Source organism: Bufo gargarizans, chromosome 4, assembly GCF_014858855.1.
Source record: "Bufo gargarizans isolate SCDJY-AF-19 chromosome 4, ASM1485885v1, whole genome shotgun sequence".
NCBI lineage: Eukaryota > Metazoa > Chordata > Amphibia > Anura > Bufonidae > Bufo > Bufo gargarizans.
In genome coordinates this window covers 241997090-242021165 of record NC_058083.1, presented here as the reverse complement: position 1 = coordinate 242021165, position 24076 = coordinate 241997090, and the positions used below count along the sequence as shown (strand labels likewise).

At 42.4% G+C, this 24076-nt stretch overlaps 1 protein-coding gene across 2 annotated transcripts in view; it reads right to left on the bottom strand.

Moving 5' to 3' along the window:
• Positions 1–24076, bottom strand: part of SMAP1 (small ArfGAP 1) — a 217423-nt gene that overhangs the window by 104134 nt on the left and 89213 nt on the right. For both annotated transcript variants that reach the window (XM_044290199.1, XM_044290200.1), the window contains exon 4: positions 11146–11221. In XM_044290199.1, coding sequence (XP_044146134.1) covers positions 11146–11221 — 76 coding nt within the window. The remainder of the gene's footprint in view (positions 1–11145; positions 11222–24076) is intronic.

Below are 24076 nucleotides of genomic sequence, written 5' to 3'. Positions count from 1 at the left end.
TGCATTGGGGACCGCAATTGCATATTTATTTGCGGTGCGGAACAACGGAAAGAAACACAACGGAAGTGCTTCCGGTGTTCTGTTCCGCATCTCCGGAATTACGGACCCATTCAAGTGAATGGGTCCGCATCCTTGATGCGTGGTGCACACGGCCGGTGGCGTGGATTGCCGACCCACTGTTTGCGGGCCGTAAAATAGTGACTGCAGAAAAAGTTTTTTTGCAGTTTTATAGTGCGACAAAAACCCCATGTAAACACAGCCTATGGATATACCATTAAGTTCCAGAAAACCTCTTCTAACTGAAAATGAATCACTTGAATGACTGAATGAATCACCGTCATAGGATCACAATAGCGGAAGAACGCTTCAGTTTTGTCCCAATTCCTTGTCAATGGGGACAAAACTGAACGAAACAGAGTGCAGTAAAATGCATTCTGTTCGGTTTCGTTGCGCTACCATTGCCGAAAGAATAACGCTGGAACTGCAAAAACGATTCTGTTACAATAATACAACCGCATGCATCTGTCATGAACGGATCCGGTTGTATTATGTCTTATGTAGCCATAATGGATCCATCATGAACACAATCGAAAGTCAATGGGGGACGGATCAGTTTTCTATTGTGCCTGAGAAAACGGATCCACCCTGACACACAATGCAAGTCAATGGGGACGGATCAGTTTTCTCGGACACAATAGAAAACTGATCCGTCCCCCATTGACTATCAATGGTGTTCATGATGGATCCATTATGGCTACGTAATACAACCGTTCATGACAGATGCATGCGGTTGTATTATTTTAACGGAAGCGTTTTTGCAGATCCATGACGGATCCGCAAAAATTCTAGTGTGAAAGTAGCCGTAAAGTGATTTTTCACAGTACTGTATAAAAAGGCTTACTCGCACGGCACACGTTCTGCTGCTTTATAGGTCATAAAAATGGTTACTAAAAAACATATTTAGAAAACCAATGCAAGCCACCTTCCTATTCAAAAGAATAATAAAAAAAATAAAAATCTTCTCTTCATGTCCCAAAGGAACAACTGTCTCATCTAGTCAACAACGCTGCGGAACTTCAAAGCAGGTCAGGTTTATACATATTAATCAACACAGATCATTTAAGGCTGGAAGCTGCATCCTGGATGTGTGTAGTAATAAAAAAAAAAATTCTTATATGAAGGCAAAGATGACATTTATAAATATATAAACCTCTATAACAGCATAGGGGGAAAAAATCTAAAATGAATGAAAGAAGAAGTAGATGAGAAGTGGTTTGGAGAAAAAAAAAAGAAGATGAAGAATGCTGATCCACAAATTACGGCCAAAGATAGTGTCCGTATTTTGCATATCCACAGTTTGCAGTCCGCAAAATGGACACAGTTGTGTGGATGTGGCCTGAGGGTGCTTTCACATATGGTACTGGTTTTTGCTGGTATTTTTCTGAAGTTTTTGTAGCATTTTTTGTGGTATATGTTATTCTTGCTTCTCTTACAAAACAGCATGCTGGAGCTATTAGGGTTTTTAACATCTCCCTCGTTATAGGGGAAAAACACCATGAAGAGGCCACAAAAATTTCAAGTGGCAAAATATAAAATAAATACATACATATATATATATGTATCGTATCATCTCTCTCTCTCTCTCTCTATATATGAGTTTCTGTCTGGACATCTGTCTGTCTGTTCTTAATGCGCAACCAAACGACTGAACCAATCTTCACCAAATTTGACACACAGGTATATCAGGTGTCTGGGAAGGTTTTAGACCAAGTCTCAGCTCTCTAGAATGTACCGTTCCTGAGATATTCCCAAAAAATGACCTACATTAGCCAATACAAGACTGCAAGTCTTTCTCTTCAAATCCCAACTGCCATACACACGGTCACATGTCCCTTATCAGCCAATAGAATCTGGCAGGCACTTAGTCTCCACATACACACAGTTTTACTCCAGGTTTCCATAACAACTCAGCCATTTTTCTTCACTGCTGTAGGTCAGGTTTAGGCTAGGGCTAAAGGACGACAATAAGTCGCATGACACATAGGGCACAACTATGCTGCTACATGCATCCATGGATGGATTTTTTGCTACTGTTGTGTCGCAGTATGTTGCAGTGCAACACCATAGCCCATCATTATAAAAGTTGTTGAGACAAAATGTCGCGTGACATGTCATCACGTAGCCCTAGCATTAAAGGGGCAGGGCGCTGTGGAGGTCCCCGTTAAGGGGCAGGGCGCTGTGGAGGTCCCCGTTAAGGGGCAGGGCGCTGTGGAGGTCCCCGTTAAGGGGCAGGGCGCTGTGGAGGACCCCGTTAAGGGGCAGGGCGCTGTGGAGGACCCCGTTAAGGGGCAGGGCGCTGTGGAGGACCCCGTTAAGGGGCAGGGCGCTGTGGAGGACCCCGTTAAGGGGCAGGGCGCTGTGGAGGACCCCGTTAAGGGGCAGGGCACGGTGGAGGTCCCTGTTAAGGGGGCAGGGGCCACTATTACAGGGGCAACTGCTATGGAGGTCACTGTTAAGGAAGCGGGGTACTGTGGTGTTCACTGTTAAGGTGGCGGGCCCCTGAGGAGGTCACTGTCAAGGGAGTAGGGTGCTGTGAAACTCACTGTTAAAGAGCAGGCTGCTGTGAAGGTCAAAGTTAAGGGGATGGTCTGCTGTGGAGGTCCCATTTTAAAGCGGCGGGGCACTGTGGGGGGGGGGGCAGTGTTAAGGGGTGGGGAACTGTGGAGTTCACTGATAAAGGGGCGGGGTGCTGTCACTTATGGGGGATACTGTTGATATCTTTTAACGACACAGAAACATTAAATGAAATATACCCGTGCAAATACAGGTCCTTCTGCTAGTGTGTGCATATACAGGTCCATAAATATTGGGACATCAACACAATTCTAACATTTTTGGCTCTATACACCACCACAATGGATTTGAAATGAAATTAACAAGATGTGATTTAACTGCAGACTGTCATCTTTAATGTGGGGGTATTTACACCCAAATCAGATGAACGGTGTAGGAATTACAACAGTTTGCATATGTGCCTCCCACTTGTTAAGGAACCAAAAGTAATGGGACAGAATAATCATCATAAATCAAACTTTTGCTTTTCAATACTTTGTTGCAAATCCTTTGCAGTCAATTACAGCCTGAAGTCTAGGACGCATAGACATCACCAGACGCTGGGTTTCATCCCTGGTGATGCTCTGCCAGGCCTCTACTGCAACTGTCTTCAGTTCCTGATTGTTCTTGGGGCATTTTCCCTTTAGTTTTGTCTTCAGTAAGTGAAATGCATGCTCAATCGGATTCAGGTCAGGTGATTGACTTGGCCATTGCATAACATTCCACTTCTTTCCCTTAAACTCTTTGGTTGCTTTTGCAGCATGCTTTGGGTCATTGTCTATCTGCACTGTGAAGCGCCGTCTAATGAGTTCTGAAGCATTTGGCTGAATATGAGCAGATAATATTGCCCGAAATACTTCAGAAGTCATCCTGCTGCTTTTGTCAGCAGTCACATCATCAATAAATACAAGAGAACCAGTTCCATTGGCAGCCATACATGCCCACGACATGACACCACCACCATGCTTCACTGATGGTGGTATGCTTAGGATCATGAGCAGTTCCTTTCCTTCTCCATACTCTTCTCTTCCCATCACTCTGGTACAAGTTGATCTTTGTCTCATCTGTCCATAGGATGTTGTTCCTGAACTGTGAAGGCTTTTTTAGATGTTGTTTGGCAAACTCTAATCTGGCCTTTCTGTTTTTGAGGCTCACCAATGGTTTACATCTTGTGGTGAACCCTCTGTATTCACTCTGGTGAAGTCTTCTCTTCATTGTTGACTTTGACACACATACACCTACCTCCTGGAGAGTGTTCTTGATCTGGCCAACTGTTGTGAAGGGTGTTTTCTTCACCAGGGAAAGAATTGTTCGGTCACCCACCAGAGTTGTTTTCCGTGGTCTTCCGGGTCTTTTGGTGTTGCTGAGCTCACCGATGCGTTCCTTCTTTTTAAGAATGTTTCAAACAGTTGTTTGGGCCACGCCTAATGCTTTTGCTATCTCTCTGATGGGTTTGTTTTGTTTTTAATGAACTCTGGCCCTTTTATCTGCTCATTGTAATTGGGATAATGAGGGAATAACACACACCTGTCCATGGAACAGCTGGGAAGCCAATTGTCCCATTACTTTTGGTCCCTTAACAAGTGGGAGGCACATATGCAAGCTGTTGTAATTCCTACACCTGATTTGGATCTAAATACCCTCAAATTAAAGCTGACAGTCGGCAGTTAAAGCACATCTTGTGACGCCCCCTCTGCTTGTTGATTGACAGATCCCGTCCGCTGGCCCTTTCTCTGCTGGCCCTGCCTGTTTTGATTCAATATCTGGCGCCTGCGCCGCGGCCGTACCTCTCTTCAATCTGCGCAGGCGCACTGAGAGGCGGCCACTCGCTCCTCAATGCGCCTGCGCCGGGTGTAGATGTGACGTCATCGGCGCAGGCGCATTGAGGAGGAAGCGGCCGAGCTAGTGGCCGCCTCTCAGTGCGCCTGCGCAGATTGAAGAGAGGTACGGCCGCGGCGCAGGCGCCAGATATTGAATCAAAACAGGCAGGGCCAGCAGAGAAAGGGCCAGCGGACGGGATCTGTCAATCAACAAGCAGAGGGGGCGTCATTACCATCGGAGGACGCGGCTGCTACCAGCAAGTAGCCGCCCTACTTGCTGGTAGCAAGGTAATTTACATATTTCAAAAATCGATTTTTAACAAATTCTACTGAACGAAAATCATTAATTAGCTTGTGTATGATGAGATCGCAGTGTAGGGATTATTAGTAAAGAAAAAAAAAAAAACGTTTAATGGGGGTGACAGAAGCCCTTTAAGTTTACATTTGGTCTTTCTTTTGCTTTATGCTCCTGTGTTTCAATACCAGACCATTAGAAGTACAGTAAAGTGTCAATGCAAGTGACAGGTTGGAGTTTTCTTGGCGTCTGGAAGCTGGAAAACTGCATGCAAGATTGAAGGAATTCTATTTATTATACTGAAACAAAAAGGACCCTTGATCTCAATACAACACACATTTTATTTACGGCCCTATAACATCAAGATGACAGTAGGCATCTGGAAACTTTACATGAGCTTGGGCACTTGGAAAAGCTGAAATGGGTTTGCCATCTATTAATATGTCAAGAACTGGCCTAGAACACGATTATTCCCACTAATGAAGTAGTATTCAATCTCTTTTCTGGGCACTTTTGGATTCTCTATAGTAAAACTCTAAGGAATATAAAAAAGACCTCAAGAGAATAGTTGCCGGCTGTTTCATGGGGATAATATACTACTGCTATGTCGTTAATGACAAAGACAACTTATCTAACAGTACAACGGCTTAATGGGTAACTGAATTTTAGAGCTTCTCACATATTACCTTCTGCTTTTGTTGGGGACAGTGTGAGAATTTATTCCAGCCTTGCCCAGTGATTTGGTCTGCTGAGAATGACTTCTAGCTGCTCCTGCATGCAGTTCTTCTCAAGCCCGGGGGCATGTCCAAATACAGGCAGTCTGCTAGTACTATACTGGTCTAGACTTCCTTTATCTTACTTCTAGAGAGCCCTATCCTCTGCACACATGGGGCCAAATTTATCATAAAGATTTGCCACTTTTTTCGTTTTGAAAAAGTCACAAACTGCACATCTGCAACTTTTTCGACAGCGTTTGCAAAAAAAATAAAACATTTGTAACATGCAGTTACTGTGCCAGCCTTGCCACTTTCCAGGTAAGGGGGTGTCTTAAGGGTAGGAATAAAAGTGGGACAGGCAGCTTCACCACATTTATAATCTTCTAAGCCAGTTTTCTGACACAGAACAACACTGAAATCTACACCAGGCAGGGGCTGGTGTAGATTGCAGTTCAGGCACACAGACTGACGGATGCGGTTTCTAATTTATGATGAGGCATAAGTCAGGAGCAGCATCCAGCAGGGCGCCTGGTTATCATAACCCGATGTAAGCCGCTGGGCTACGATAAATCTGGCCCATGGTATGTAGGCAACAGTTTATGCTCCTAGCACACAGATCTAGGACTCCTACACATTATCATGACAGCATAGGTCACAGAAGACCGTTTACGGGTGAGGAGGGTGGAGAGTAAAATTGCCAGAAGGGAGACCCCCTAGTGGCAGAGATTTCAGATGTGTTTTTAAAAGGTGGATAGCAAGAACATCAAAAAGTGGTTTACAGAATTGTTCAGGCTCACCTAAAGTGACCTTTGAGAAGAAAATGTTTGAAAAGTTAGTGCCCATTTAAAACTAAAGAATATGAACCTAGAAAAAGGTTGACAATAAGAATGGAGTCTTCAAAACACAACACTTGTGCATCAGGCGAGTACAAAATGTTCACCCTTCAGACTGCAAATCAATGGGATAGAGAAATTGGGATTTTGATTTGTTAAACTTGGGATCAACTTCATACCACACACAGCTTAGAATAAACCAAGACTCAACAGCTATTCTGACTATAAAAAACAAGAAGCCTACCTCAAGGCCTTTCTGGGTCTATGATGGGCTACATGGTTTAAAAAAGTTAGCACAAAGTACTTGATGCACATTTGCCCAAATTAGTCTATAAATGAATTGGAACCTTGCTATTCTGTTTCTATAGTACATATAATTTTCAATGTATAGGCAACAGTTGCAAATAAATATCAGAAAATAGGGTAAATATCTGGTCAGTCCTGCACCATCATAGGCTATATATTAAATTCTGGATGTGTTCTTGCACAGACTGTTCTCTACAGCCTGCATATGCAACTGTGTACTGGGTTAGCCAAAAATGGGAAAGTAACCATTATGATACCCAGGAAATAAAGAAGTCAAACTTTTGGAGTAGGGAGACATTGTCAGGAAGCAGGCAAGTATGCCCCCCTTTGCAGGTTTGCCCAAGAGAGGCGGGTGGGATGCCAATGCTCCCAGCCTCCCAAAGGGGCACAACTCCTTTAAGAGTAAAGTGCTTTTCAAACATAATATTGTCTATAATGTAAATAAAATGGTGGCCCACCAAGAGACGAGGATTGGGCACACCACAAGATTATTTTTTGTAGATGGTCTTCCTTACAAGGAAGTTACTTACATCCATGTGATGTGTTCCTACCTTAGCTCAATGAATCCTATAAAGAGTGTCATCAAAAGTTACTAGTGTACTAGTGTCTAAGGGAAATAGGAAGCACATGTCATGTCTATCTCCATTAACACTCCATACGCACCTCAAACCTTCCTATTAGAATTTGCACTTTGAACATGGGCTATATTGTTAATTAGTACTATCCAGTTAATTTTCTTTTACATTTTATTTTATCACCTTGCATTTAACATACATTTTTATCCTGGAACTGACTTATACCTTTATCTATTTTCAGCAAGGTTTCAGGAGAAGAGAAAAAAAAGAAAAAGAAAAGAAAAAAAAAAAAAAAAAAGGATAAAATCAGTGAACCGCCATCCAAGCGCTAAAGAGTAGCTCTACAGGAGGAATGAAAGAGAGCAGATTGTACCACCAGAAAATTGCACCAAAGATTAATCTTTGGACTCTGACCTACAGTTAGGTCCATAAATATTTGGACACTGACACATTTTGTTTTTGTTTTTATTACCTGTTTACTAAAATATATTTAAGTTGTAGTTCTATAATGGACATGGACATAAAGTCCAGACTTTTAGCTTTTATTTGAGAGTATCCACATTAAAATTAGATAAAGGGTTTAGGAGTTTTCAGCTTTACATGTGGCACCCTGTTTTTAAAGGGACCAAAAGTAATTTAGCAATTGACTCAAAGGCTGTTTCATGGTCAGGTGTGGGCAATTTCTTCATTATTTCATTCGAAATTAAGCACATAAAAGGCCTGGAGTTGATTTGAGGTGTGGTGCTTGCATTTTGAAGATTTTGCTGAGAAGTAAACATGCGGTCAAAGGAACTCTCCATGCAGGTGAAACAAGCCATCCTTCAAAAAAAAAAAAAAAAAACAGCACACTTCTGGAAGAATATTCTTTGGACAGATGCAACCAAGAACAACCTCTACCAGAAAGATGGAAAGAAAAAAGTATGGCAAAGGCATGGTACAGCTCATGATCCAAAGCATAGCACATCATCTGTAAAACACGGTGGAGGCAGTGTGATGGTTTGGGCATGAATGGCTGCCAGTGGCACTGGGTCCCTAGTGTTTATTGATGATGTGACACAGGACAGAAGCAGCCGGATGAATTCTGGGGTTTTCAGAGACATACTGTGTTCTCAAATGCAGCCAAACTGATTGGTCGGCGTTTCATAATACAGATGGACAATGACCCAAAACATAAAGCCAAAGAAACCCAGGAGTTTATTAAAGCAAAGAAGTGGAATATTCTTGAATGGCCAAGTCAGTCACCTGATCGGAACCCAATAGAGCATGCATTTCACTTGTTAAAGACTAGACTTCAGACAGAAAGGCCTACAAACAAACAGCAACTGAAAACCGCTGCAGTAAAGGTCTGGCAGAGCATTAACAAGGAGGAAACACAGCGTCTGGTGATGTCCATGGGTTCAAGACTTCAGGCAGTCATTGCCAACAAAGGGGTTTCAGCCACGTATTATAAATTAACATTTTATTTACAATTATTTAATTTGTCTAAATACTTTTGAGCCCCTGAAATGAAGGGATTGAGTTTAAAAAATGCTTTTTGTTCAACCCACTGAATTAAAACTGGAAGTCTGAACTTCAACTGCATCTGAATTGTTTTGTTCAAAATCCATTGTGGCAATGTACAGAACAAAAATTATAAAAAACTGTCTCTGTGCAAATATATATGGACCTAACTGTACTTTCCGTTTGTTTTTGTATGTTTTACTGGCCTGCATAGTGCGGCAAACTACACTTTTCTGTCCAGGAAAAATAAAATAAAATAAAAGTACAGAAAGCAGATAAAACGGCCTCCAAAGAGGAAACCTTTGGACAGTTTTCCTCGCTGAAGCGAATGGATCACAGGATGTGATATGTGCATTAAAAATGGACTTTCACCCAACTCACTAGGAACACAGGGTTAAAACTGGGGTGAAGCTTATGTCCCTGGTTGTGGCCTACTGTAAGTACATACAGAAAATGCATTTTCCTCATTTTTTTTTGTTCTAACACTAGTCGCGAAATAAAAGTATTTCGTATAAACCTTGTTGAACATTATTGACATGATGTTTCATTTCCTTTGAATGCAAAATGCAATGTATAAAAACTCGTTACATGTTTTTTGACTTGAAGCCTCAATTAAAGATCTCCTGTATGGGCCAAGCTTATGAGAATTCTGTTTATTTTAACAGTTTTTGGTAGCTGCATTGTTCATCTTGGAATAAAAATACAAAGCCACCAACGTGTCTGAGCAATCTCTTTACGAAGCTTATGAAACCGCATAGTCTTTCATGCATTTGGCTTTAGCAGCAAGCTTGTGGCGTAGGTGATGCAAAATGATTGGATTTTCACAACCTCAGCAAAATGTAGGATCCTTGTTGTATGTCTATTACACATGAAGCTTAACTGTGACCCACTTAGCATGGAGGAAAGAACACAGATTTTATGGTCCTCATGGAGAATGAGTGTAGAGACACAGATGAATAGAAAATCAGATTAGAAATGCATTTTGTAACAGTTTCTGGTGTGATCGTAAAAACATACATGATAGAACAGGAGGAATTTTGTGTGTGGATTTCCATGCAGAAAGCAGTGTGAGTTTTTTTTTTGGGGAAAGCGACAGCTCGGCTAAAGGCTTTCGTTTAATCCACGAATGGACAATGGAAGCCACAAAAAAAAATAAAAAATAAAAATAAAGATTTTATTGGCGTGGAAATAATCTGCGGACGCAAAACTGATATGGTCATGTTCACGAGGCCTGAGGCTCTTGGGCCCTCTTCCAGTGTTTTTGACAGCATATCAGTTTTGCAGCCTGCAAGCCGTGGATCCCAAAAATACGGATGTGATCCGCTATGCAATGTACGGAGCTGTGCAGTGGCGCAACTAGAGTTCTATGGGCAACAGGACAAACTTTGAATTGGGCCGGCCCACCATAGGTTTGAATGTGTTGTGGTACAATATTAAATAGAAGAGTTAGGTGTATTTTGCCCCTCTCTGCCTACATTTCGTTATTTTGCCCCTCTCTGCCTACATTTCGTTATTTTGCCCATCTCTGTATATATTTAATGAGAATTAAGGATTTGCTGCCAGTGGGCCTGCCCTCATATGGCAGGAGCGGGCTCCCCTTTTGGAATTCAAGTGCTGCATGCCATACTGCCGCAACTGCCAGGTTCCCCAACCCACCACGTATGAAGCCAGTGTGCGCATACATAAATAAAAATACTTACCTACTCTGCTCTGGCCGTCATACCCTCTGCGGCGCCGCGTGATCCCGTGAGACTTGTGACCTCACCGCCCTGGTCGCACGCTGTCACAGCTGGTGGCGCAGCACTGGAGAGGGTATGGGTAAGTGGGTATGGGTTATTTAATGTGCACACTGCGCAGGTAGCGCAGCCAGCCATACTGTAGGCATAACAAAAAAAATTGCACAGAAAGGCCCCGAGCCCGACTGGCTATTAAAAGCATTTGTGGGGCCGCGGGCTCCCCCATCCCGCCGAGCCGGGTCGCACCTTCTGCACTGTGTATGGCAAGCTGTGAGAAGGCTGTGGCGTTCACAGGAGAGCTGCTGCCTTCTCAAAACAGCTGATCAGGAGGGGAGGGGGGTGGTTTCCGGTTGTCAGATCCCCACTGATCACCTATCCACTTTTAAATAAAGTTTTACTGTGATATACATAGTACAATCTTTATACAAAAAACAATATATAGTTGAAATAAAAGCAACTTAGCACAACACAAAAGGCAGTTACAGCCTTATTTTACAGATGATGGCGATTTCTGTTGGTATACAGGTGCATAGATCCAGACATTGTATTTGTGTACATGTGGAATGATTTTCCAGTATATGGTGAATGTGGACTGCAAACACAGTATGAAAAGATTCTAATTTATAAGACAAGTAAATTCATAAAAGTTAAGTAGGATGACCACTTGCATGTCACTATTGCTCTTGAGAAATACCGGACAAGAATTACTACTTATTCCAGAAACAGAATTCTATATATTCAACATACTTACACTGAGAGTGGCTGCAGCGTTCTTGTCATAGTATTTCTTTCTCTCGTATTTATCCCTGATAAAGAATTCCACTGATCTGGTGAATTCATTAAGGAAAAGGAACAATATAGCAAAATTACAATGCTATGAAATTATCTCTCCCGATGAGGAAAGAGATAAACTGAAATATTCATTCTGTATTGCACTATGCATACATTATTAACAATTTGCATAATCCAATTGTATTGATTTTGTTCCAAGTACAGGCATGGGATACAGTATTACTGGATAAGGATATACAGGTGAAACTCGAAAAATTAGAATATCGTGCAAAAGTCCATTTATTTCAGTAATGCAAATTAAAAGGAATTGCATTAATGCAGCTTAAAATTAGAATTTTGTGTAAAGGTTCAATATTCTAGGCTCAAAGTGTCAGACTCTAGTCAGCTAATTAATCCATACCCCCTGGGCAAAGGGGACCTCAAAATTGTGACTTTGGGGTTTCATAAGCTGTAAACCGTAATCATCCAATTTATAACAAATAAAGGCTTGGAATATCTCGCTTTGCATGTAATGAGTCTATCTCATATGTTAGTTTCACCTTTCAAGTTGCATTACTAAAATACATTTTTGGAGTTTCACCTGTATGTGGCCATGCAAAAATATACATGATTTGCGCTATTCCGTCAGGAGTTGTTTATGCTGTGTCTATATGTGGCCCCCAGTGGTTGTGATATGTACTGCAGCTTAAGGAGGGTTTTACTAGAAAGTCTCAATAGCATTGCATTTCTATTGTGAGAAACTGGAGCCTGTAACCAATTTGCAGAAAGGTATAAGTTGACACGTAGTGTGACGTATTGTGGAGGTAGGAACAGCATTATTAGGCTATGTTCACATTAGCGGTCAAAAATCTCGCAGTCTGCTGCAGTTCACCATATTTGGTATAGCTAGATAATGTCAGGAACAACCAGATCCCCCGGCTGACAAAAAGCCACGCATAGTCTGGTCAAATCTAGCAATTATGCTGGAAAGCGGTCGGATCCCATTGTAGTCACAGTGAACTCCGGCACGCTGCTCCTCTGCTGGAACAGCCTGCCGGATATCTAAACACTGATGAGACTGTAGCCTCAGACTGCTTTCCATTTAAAGGCTATGAACACCTTCAGAACAATTTTTTTAGGATTGCATTTTACTCATTTTGGGCTAAACTACTTTTTGATTTGGTCTTTATTAAGACTTTTCAGCCATTTTTGAGACACAGGGGTTAAAGCAGCTCTGTCACTAGGATCTCCCCTATTAAACCAGGCACATGGTAGGGGTGATCCTGCCGTTTCAAATAAATACCTACCTTTCTCCTAACTGTGGGCACCACGGTTGTAGATAAAAATCTAACTTGTATTCCTTTGCTGGAATGAAATTTGGGGCCACAGGAGGTGGCACTGCAATGCGACACCTAGCGATCTAAACACCCCCTCCCCTTGATTGACAGCGCTTGAGTACGACTCAACTTTGCCCGTCACTGTCAGTCAAGGGGACGGTGGGGTGGGGGGGTCTTAAGGCATCGGTAGGCATTGCACACTGATGCACGCATTAAAAAAGCCCACCTCCTTGTGCCTTACAGCAAAAGAATAATGATACAATTTAATTGTGGAACCGACAGTGAGGAGAACATGGTAATATTTTTAAATGAAGGATCACCCCTTCCAGACTATGTGCATGGTTTAATAGGGTTGAACCTGAGGACAAAGGCACTTTAAAAATCAATCAATATTTAAAAATCAATAATTCTGTCTGCAGAGTATTGCTTCTCAGATCTGCCAGCTGATGGCCCATGTGAAGCTGAAGTGGACTGGATGTCCACTTTATAAAGAACACAGCACTAAAAGCAATCCAGTGCAGTGTGGGAGCCTACTGGATTTATTCTGGTTTGGGGCCCATGTGAAGCCTCATCTCTGATCTCTTATCAGTTTGAGAAGAGTTTAGGGATAATGAAGGTTTATGAGGTCAGACGATAAGAAATAAAGCTTCACATGAACCATCCGCTGACAGGTCTGAAAAGTGATACTTTGCAAACAGAATGATTTTTTTGCCCGTGTCTCAAAAACAGCTGAAAGTTTTTAATAAAGATCAACTGAAAAAAAATATTTTTAGGCCAAAATTACCGTATTTATCGGCGTATAACACGCACTTTTTCCCCCTGAAAATAGGGGGCAAATGATGTATGCGTGTTATACGCCGATTAGGGCTGAAACGTGTCCTCCGGAGGCCAGAGAGGCAGGACTGAGCCGGCCGGCACAGCAGAGGGAGGAGGAGGGAGGAGGAAGGAGGAGGGAGTCCCTCCCTCCCCACTGTGCGCGGCTGCCGCTGAAGACCAACGAGGACAGAGTAGGAGGAGGAGGGGAGGGACTGTGGCCACTGCGCCACCAATGAATGTGCCGGCCATATCCCACAGGGTCCCCCTCCTCCCCCCCCATCATTGGTGGCAGTGTCAGTTCCGATCGGAGCCCCAGCAGTGTAATGCTGGGGCTCCGATCGCTTACCATGGCAGCCAGGAGTCACGCTACTGAAGTCCTGGCTGCCATGGTATGTTAGTGAGCAGAGAGCAGCGCATTATACTCACGTGCGCTGTGGCCGCCGGTCGCTCCTTCTTCTGTCTGTGCGGCGGATTGCTAATGCTTACAGCATTAGCAATGCGCCGCACAGACCTATGAGAAGGAGCGACCGGCGGCCACAGCGCACGTGAGTATCATGCGCTGCTCTCTGCTCACTAACATACCATGGCAGCCAGGGCTTCAGTAGCGTGACTCCTGGCTGCCATGGTAAGCGATCGGAGCCCCAGCATTACACTGCTGGGGCTCCGATAGGAACTGACACTGCCACCAATGATGGGGGGGAGGAGGGGGACCCTGTGGCCACTGCCACCAATGATTAATACTGGGGAGGGAGGGGGGGGGGGGGTTTGCGTTACCAGAGGGGGCAGATCAGAGGCTTTATTTGAAATTTAATTTTTTTTCCTGAAATTTCCCTCTAAAATGAAGGTGCGTGTTATACGCCCTGTGCGTGTTATACGCCGATAAATACGGTAATTAAATGCAATCATAAAAAATAAATAAAAATTGTCCGGAAGATGCCCATAGCCTTTAAATTCTATGGCTGTGACAGCCATTTCTACCTTTTCACTTTGCTTGTTCTATTTGTGTAACCCGGGACAGACTGTTAGATTCTGTTTTATCTACACTCCAGTAGATGGAGGCCCAGGTGGCCCAGGCAACGCAGTCTTAATAATCATCCGTTTCCACCCCATAAACCCTCAAACACCTTAATAACCATGGCAAGTTTACCTTTACAAATTGCTTATTCAGTATATTGCCAAGGCCATGCAAACAATTAAATGTAAAGAAAAGCCTTTGAAAAATATTTGTTCGAACCTGCTGTATAAACATTACAGCAGAACATAGCAAGCATACAAATACAAAGATAATACAAAGCACATCTTTATAAAGATTGCAGCAGAGCAGATCAAGGTTGTGATATGTTTTATTTGGGGAGCGCCATCTGATTATGGAAGTCTCTGAAATTTGGCATTATCGGATTTATTCTTTGCATTTAAGTTTAATCACAAAAAAAACCTCAAATGTCTTATGAAACATTCATGATCTTGGGCAAAAGAAAAACAAAAAACCATCAACAACAATCTATACTTCAAGAATATTAAATAGGACAAAATAGCTCTAGTCGTAACTAAAACTGAAGAGTCAGAGAGGGCTTTAAAAAATAAAATAAACCACGCTTTGATCCCATAGCAAAGCAAAAAGAAAAATTGATGCAACAAAACAAATATATTGATTTGGTAAATAATAGAACTAAGGAGATAAAAGAACATGCTTATGCAAAATGTAATAAATCCAAGAAAATACTCTACAGTATACCATGGACAATGCAATTAAAGCAAGCATGGAGTGAAGAATGGGGGCGTTTTATTGCAGGGCCAGTTCAACGAACACAGGTAACTGGGCAGGTTCAAGTGAATGCAATAGGTCTTTAACCTTGTTTTTGGGTGAAATCACAATATTCAAATTGATTTAATGCCCTGGAATAGACAAGAAACTGGTGTACATTATACCTGAAATATACACCAACTCCTTTACAAAAGCAGACTTTAATTGTGGGGCATCTCTGCAGGTCTGTGCTCCAGAACTGAAGCGGTTGTCCAATAGAAAAAACAGTGTCCCACTGAGAAAGGGCAGACCCCTGATCTGCCAAGCGGGGGGAAAAAAAAGAATATCTAGAAGAGCAACTGGAGCAATGAATGGAGAAAATTTGGATCTATACGAGATACAGGGTTAGTTCTAGCTTGGTTATAAAGAGATTTTCAAGTGTTACATCAAGTCGGATTTTCTTTCTTTGAATTCATCATAAAACGACCCCTTTAGGAGGCATGCATCTCTTAATAACCGTAGCACATCTAACACAAGCGGGGCAGAGATTAGGACCGGTGTACAAAACGCCAGCCTTAGCTCTCCAACAGTCTAATCGGAAAAACCTTCCCAAACATGTCACTTTTATTGGACATTTTGAATTTATGCTTCAAGTAAATATAATTGGGCACAACTCGGATCGCCTGTACAAGTGCGGTCCCGGCGACTGAGCCGGGTGTCAGTTACACTACTTAGAGGCGGGGTTAGGGCAGAGGAGTTACAGCCCGGAGTGAGGGAAGGGCTACCCCCTTGACTTCTAGCGTGACTTCAGGAGCTGGAGACTAGGACTTTATAAGTCGTTTTTTTCATGAATATCCATCCCAGGAAAGCGGCACAAGAATGCATTGAAACACAATGAGGATATCTATAAGGTACTGGTAATAGTTTATTATGTGAAATCCTGGCGAAAGGTTCGCTTTAAGTTGCATTACTGAAATAAATGTAGTTTGCCCGATATTCTAATTTTTTCGAGTTTCACCTGTATAGTGTATTAAATAACTTTTTGGGGGCTGGAAGGTAGATAAAAATAGCAGCAAATTAAACATTTTGTGGGATTTATTTTTATGGTTAATATATACAGGTTACACAAAATCAAAGCCAATATTGGGCGACGTCCCAAGCCCTCAACAAGCCCACTCAGTATAAAACAGATATATCAACACAAATAGAAAAAAACGAGTCTAAAAAGGCTCCAAATATATGGTAACTTTTATTCAAAAACGTATACCGAGCGTAAAATACGGTAAGTGACATACCCATAAAAACAGAGAACTTAGCTCAGTAGAAAGGGGTGTGCGGGTCTCCTGCGGCGAGTTCCCCGTTTTTATGGGTATGTCACTTATGTTACAATCAGCATGTGGGGTGTTTCATGTTATCTGGTATGGGTATCATGCTAGGTTTATGCCTAATTTGCACATTCTGACCATATGCAGACCTTTGGTGTGGGGATATCTGAATATTATTCTATGATACATGAGTATCCTTTGCACGGTAATTTACTAGCCCCTACTTTATTTCTTGTGACCATTGGTTCGCATCTGGTCAAGATGTGGGTAAACTTTATATATATTATATTGCATTAGCATTTACCAGACATATTTACCTATCTGCCAATTCCCTCATGCGATATTCATATTATATTTCGCCACTTCAGGTGTATACTGTACTGCACTTTATTCTTGATGTCTTTTGTCTCTATTTTAACAATGCTTTGTATACGTTTTTGAAAAAAAAAAAGTTACCTTTTTTTTCTGTGTGTTGATATATTGTTGATATATTCATTTTTACGGTGTTCACTGTGTGGTATAAGTAAACGTCTGGGTCATGGTGTCAATAAATGGGGTCATTTGGTGCAGAAGGGTGATTAGATGGGCTGACGCTCATCAGCTCACTAATTTCCTGAAGAAAAATATTTTTTTAAATATTTTTTGAGCTTCAAGCCACAGAAACTGCAAGCGAGGTCTGCGAGTGCAGTGAGGGTTACTGAGTGGAGCAAAATTATAGTAAAGAGTGTTGAAAGTGACACTTACCGGTAATTGGATTCTCCAAAACCCATGACAGCACCATAGAGAAAGATGTATCCGCCTCCACAACTGTACAGGAATCCACAGAGCAAATCAAAAAGGGAAGACCCACTTCCTCCCTCAGTGTTGATTCCAGAGTGGATCAGTAGGAGCCATACAAGGTAGAATTTTATTTATTTATTTTTTAACTTAAAAGACAAACTATTCTCATCAACCGTAAGTACCGGGGAGGGAATTACAGGGGTGTTGTCATGGGTTCTGGAAAATGCAATTATAAGTGTAATTATCATATTTCCCTTCACCCATGACAGCACCATAGAGACCCAGAGATAAAAAACCACCCCTCGGGAGAGACAGTGTTTGAAAAATGATATAAGCTAAGAATACCCAGAAGGAAGCCTGGGGAACCCACAGGCTAACAAGAGGTCTGAACTAAAAAAGTCGGAACAATACACATCTTAAAACCTAGGAAATTTCAATACTAGACATTATACTTTAAAGCCAGCATAACCTTAAAAAAAGAAATCTCATATAGGTTTCTCATCAAATGTTAAAAATAATCATAACAGATTAAAGAAAAAAAAAAAAAAAACATTTTTAGGGAAGTACTTATCTTGACACAGAGTGATCGAAACTGAAGATGATTGCTGAACGCCAATTCCTTTGGTGCAGATTATATTGCGAGACAGATGTTTTGATCCAAGATCCATTGCTCGCAATCTGGCATCCATGATGGAACACTACTGTGGCATATATCCCTTTTCTGGAGGAGCTCACAGATCCGCTGCAAGACATCCAAAGAGCCATCTGGACCCTTCAGACCTCCTAGGGTCCCCACCACTGGAAACTACCGCACGAAGGACCCCAGCAGACAAGAGCCGACCCTCCAGAGACTCCCTGGGAAGTTCAAGATCAACAGCAAGTATTTATAGCATTTGGCTGCTGAGCCATATCTCCTGTAGGCCATCCAGACTAAAATAGACCCGCCTATCTTCTTACTCCCAAACAGGAGCCATATAGGGCATTGCTGGTATGCCATATGTCCTGTAGGCCATCCAAACAACATGGTCCAGCACATATCTTCACTTTCAACCAGGAGACTTATAGGGCTCTGCCAATGCGCCCTACTTTTTGTAGGTCAGTGATGGCGAACCTTTTACAGACAGAGTGCCCAAACTGCAATCCAAAACCCACTTATTTATCGCAAAGTGCCACCGCAGCAATGTAACCTGAATGCTACAGTCCAATAGTATATCTTCCCTGTACTTTATCATTTAGCTATAATAGCCTGTCTGCATTCAATGCGCTGCCTGTGCTGATGAATGTCAGGAAAGGTCAAAGCCATACTGGTACACCTTAGACTTTTTCCAGGGCGTAGGTGCCCACAGAGAGGGCTATGAGTGCTACCTCTGGCACCTGTGCCATAGGTTCGCCATCACTGCTGTAGGTTATCCAGACCATCTGGTCCAGACTATCTTCTCACTCCCCACTAGGAATATTATAGGGCTTTGTTTGTGTGCTATGCATACTGTAGACCATTAAACTTCAAATTGTCAACCAGGCATAGCCACAGAACTAGTCCACAGTGCAGGCCTAGCCATCAAGATAGTCCGCCACCAAAATATGGTGGCACCTCAGGCGCAGCCGGTCACAGACACCCATTCAGAGCCAAGTACAGTCATCCTGATACTGATGCGAAAGCAGTCGGCCATGCAGACACGGCGGCAGAAGTCGCCAACCATGCAGACGCAGCCGCAGTGTAAAGTCAGCAGCCGATCAAACACAACTGCACTAGATAAGCCAAAACAGCAGGAGCAGACATTTCAGCAAGCATGGGCGGAAAAATCAATCAGCTCCATAGGTATAGGAGGCCATCATTTTTTGGGCGTAGACACACAGCTGTACAACCGCGCACAGGCGTTCAGACGAAGCAGGTCTAGATGTGAGGCCGACAACCAGGCCCCGAACATGTTGTAAAAAGGCGTTCAACTGCTCAAAGATGCAAAACGCATCAATCACAAATATTTGCTGTATAACCTATGTTCAATCCTTCATAAGATGTTCCTTGTATCACAGTCCTGGAGGCTGCATGCTCCAGGCTCCTCTATCCAGAGAACAGGAAACCACACTGAGGGAGGAAGTGGGTGTTCCCTTTTTGATTGCTCTGGGGCTTTCTGTCCGGTTATGGGGGCGGATCTCTCTCTCTATGGTGCTGTCATGGGTGAAGGGACAATTACAGGTGCATAGTTTAAGTGCATAGTTTAACACTAGTCCGTCGTTCAACACAAGGACATAGGAACCAACGTTTCATAGATTTTTGACCGATTCTAGCAAGGTCCTCAATTACAGCAGTCAGGCATTTAAAGGTGTTATCCAGCATCTACAACAGCCCCCCCATAGGAAATGTCATATGACCCCCCAGGTGTTGTGACAGGATGCCGGCTGAATGATTTCAGCCGGCATCCGATGCGGATTAACCCCTGGGGCGCCACAATCTCAATTTAAACTCATGATGTACCGGTACGTCATGGGTCCTTAAGGACTCGGGATCCATGCCGTACCGGTACGTCATGGGTCCCTAAGGGGTTAAAGGGATTCACTGGCCCAGTATGGCATGTACATTAAAGGGATTCACTGGCCCAGTATGGCATGTACATTAAAGGGATTCACTGGCCCAGTATGGCATGTACATTAAAGGGATTCACTGGCCCAGTATGGCATGTACATTAAAGGGATTCACTGGCCCAGTATGGCATGTACATTAAAGGGATTCACTGGCCCAGTATGGCATGTACATTAAAGGGATTCACTGGCCCAGTATGGCATGTACATTAAAGGGATTCACTGGCCCAGTATGGCATGTACATTAAAGGGATTCACTGGCCCAGTATGGCATGTACATTAAAGGGATTCACTGGCCCAGTATGGCATGTACATTAAAGGGATTCACTGCCCCAGTATGGCATGTACATTAAAGGGATTCACTGCCCCAGTATGGCATGTACATTAAAGGGATTCACTGCCCCAGTATGGCATGTACATTAAAGGGATTCACTGCCCCAGTATGGCATGTACATTAAAGGGATTTACTTAAATATGGTTTTGATTTAAAATTACTTTTTGTATCAGGACAAGTAGATTGTCATGAGGGACAAGTAGATTGAGACCCCGCTTGAGTCCTTCAACAAGTAGTTTTTTTTTAAATTTCCACACCCCTGAGGGCAGTCTTTCACTGAGGCTTAAACATTGTTTCATTGGTCAAAAAGGAAGAAGAAATAAGAGAGAGGAGATAGCACCCTGGCTTCTGCGCACTGGGTCCTACTTTGGAATGTGAACTAATGTAAACATCTGGTTACCATCGCCATTTTGTAATGGAGTTTATTCTAACAAGAATACTGCCTACGTCATATGTGACACTTCAAAGAGGTGCTTCTCTACAGGCAGTGAATAATATATACATATCATCGAGCCATATAATTGGCTTATGCACTCCTTCACAGTCTATATGACTCTTGGGACACCTGTACAAAGATGAGAAAACAGACACCTCTCACAGCACAGCCCTTTGGCCCCGCTCTTCCCTTCTTCTCCAGTCTTGAAACAAAGAGGGGGTGGGTGGGCACTTGGAAGTAGAAAAAGTTAACTCATTACAATCCTAGATATACAAAAATATAGAATAAAATTCACACATCTTTAACAACACCCTTCATAAGGAAGGGGGGGGGGTAATTGCAAAAGAAGTTGAATGTTCTCAAAGTGCTGTATCAAAGCACATTAATAGAAAGTTATGTGGAAGGGACAAGCATGGAAGGAAAAGGTGCACAAGTAGCAGGGATGACCGCAGCCTGGAGAGGATTGTCTGAAAAGGCCATTCAAAAGTGTTGGGGACTTTCACAAGGAGGGGACCTGAGGCTGGAGTTAGTGCATCAAACAGAAGCGTCTTAACTGGGCTAAAGAATTGGACTGTTGCTCAGTGGTTCAAAGTCCTCTTTTCTGACGAGAGCAACTTTTTCATCTCATTTGGAAACCAAGGACCCAGAGTTTGGAGGAAGAATGGAGAGGCACACAATGCAAGATGCTTGAAGTCCAGTGTGAAGTTTCCACAGTCTGTGTTGATTTGGGGAGCCATGTCATCTGCTGGTGTTGGTCCACTGTGCTTCATTAAGTCCAGAGTCAACACAGCCGTCTACCAGGAGATTTTGGAGCATGCTCCCCTTCTGCAGAAGAGCTTTATGGAGATGGTGACTTCATTTTCCAGCAGGACTTGGCACCTGCCCACACTGCCAAAAGTGCTATTGAAGCATCCTGGTCTTCCATAACACCTCAGCAGTGCCATAGGCTGATAGCATCCATGCCAGGCCACATCGAGCCAGTAATTGATGCAAAAGGGGCCCAAACCAAGTACTGAGTACATACATATGCATGATTATACTTTTCAGAGGTCCTACATTTTTCTATTTAACATCCTTTTTTGATTTAATGTAATATTCAAAATTTTCTGAGATTGTGACTTTGGGGTTTTCATAAGCTGTAAGCCATAATCATCCAAATTATAACAAAGGCTTGAAATATCTCACTTTGCATGTAATGAGTCTATCGCATATATTAGTTTCACCTTTTAAGTTGCATTACTGAAACAAATGAACTTTTGTACAAAATTCAAATGTTTCGAGTTTCACCTGTAGTACAGAGGATAAATGGGAGAGATTTAAATCCACATTGGGTAAAATGGCTAAAATTAAACCCGCTTGGAGAAGAAAAAAAGTTCAGTTTCCAAAGGCGTTAAGGCGTCTTTACTGTAAGAACTGTGAATCTGTGGAACAGACTACCTCCAGACGTGGTTACAGCAGGAACAGTGGACAGTTTTAAAAAGGGTTTAGATGAATTCTTAAAAGTAAAAGGACATTAATGCTTATAAAAAGGTGTAAAAATCAGAGTCTCACTTCCTTCTGGGATTTGCATCCCCACCTATCCCTTGGTTGTACTTGATGGACTTATGTCTATTTTTTTAACCGTATTAACTATGTAACAAAGTCTGTCAGTACTCCTGACCAAATGAAACTGCTGATAGCACTAGGTCGCGGCAGGAGAGAGCAGTACAAACCTTTTGTGGAGATTTTCTCATCAGAAGTTTATTCCCACTACTCCTATTTCACCAGATTTTGCTCTTGCAAATAGAGCTTCTCTATGAGATGCCTCTCTGCATTGAGCTGCTTCATGGCTCCTACCCTCTGCTCTGTAGTAAACAACCAGGAGACCAGTATATCCACCACTCAGAGCAGAGAGGAAGAACTCGATGTAGAGAGCACTTCACAGGGAGAACCTCCATTCTGGGCACTTGCAGGTGCGTAAAAAGATTTGCATTTGCAAATCTGGCGAAATAAAAACTCTTATTCTCACTACTTCTGATGGGAAAAAATGCCACAAAAAAGGTTTGTACTGCTCTCCCCAGCCATAACCTAGTGCTGACAGCAGTTTATCATGGTCAAAAGCATTGAAAGACTCCCTTTAAGAAATTCCATATAGTAAGCCTCTGCAATTTTTTTAAGTTTCCTTTTAGAATGTAATCATATTCAAGAATTCTGTGGTTGTCCTTCACCTGGTTAGAAATATTGAAGGATCAACCCACCACTGTTTTAGGTTGTCCTTAGATGTGGCCAGAGGAGGCATTATGGCGCATTGACAGAAGAAGTCAGCCTTTGCCAGCCACACTCATAATCAGTCAATTATCTATTGGATGCATACCATGTAGTACCAGCCTAACACTACATAACTAACATGAACGGAGTTAAGATGAAGCCAAATATTAAACCCTTTATGGTAAACATTAAAGCTGCAATTTTAATTCCTTGCCAGTTATTACTAATGACGTCTTAATATCCAATTACTGTGCCTAAAGCAAAACACAATTCTGTACGTCCTGCAAAATGACCTTGACAGCAAATGGAAGTGAAACGTAAAGAGGAAATGAAAATATAGAACATAGCGCATGCTAGTAGCAAAATACAGAATAGGAAAGATCAGTCATACTTAGTTAAAATATGGCATGCTGATCAACCAAAATCTAAAATTTAGCAATATGAAGACTTTGAGAAGGAATATCAGAAACGTGCATTGAAAAGAAAAACATTTTAGATAATACAGATTTTACTAAATATTTGTATAGATGTACTGTAGTTAGGTTAAGCCATTTATATTTTGGCTACTTTTACACCAACGTTAGCTCTCCGGCAGCCAACAGGTTTTGCCCCATTTCAGTCACCAATGTTAGCTCCCCGGCAGCCAACAGGTTTTGCCCCATTTCCGTCATTATTTGCCGGATCTCCGCCAATATAGTCAATGGCACCCGGGTGCATTATGTTGGATCCAGAGAGCTGTCGGAGAGCACACTGCATATGTGAAAGAGACCTTTTTTATTTTATGCACTTATATAGCGCTACTATATTCCACAGCGCTTTACAGACATTAGCATCCAACTGTCATCAATGGGGCTCACAATCTAAGGTCCCCATCAGTATGTCTTTAGAGTGTGGGAGGACACCAGAGTACCCAGAGGAAACCATGCAGATGTTGTCCTTGGACGGATTCGAACCTAGGACCCCAGCGCTTCAAGGCACCAGTGCTAACCACTGTGCTGCCCTTATGAACGTCATCCATAAGAACTGTAGAGGATTTAACGGCTGTGGCTTGTCATTGCTCATAACTAGTAACAAGGACAATATTAACAAATTTGAGCCAATCACATTTTGCCGATTTACTGGTCTCAGGCTCTTAGAAGTAGAATAATATTACTAAAACGAGAAGGGGGTTAGCAGAAGTGTCATGAGAACAAAGCTTTCTGAATTCCTTGGAAAAGTATACAAAGCATTAATTCTGTACGATCGTGGGTTGGTATGTGTAACAGTCCTTGATTTTCATAATGATGCAAGATTATTTGACAGAAACCCTATA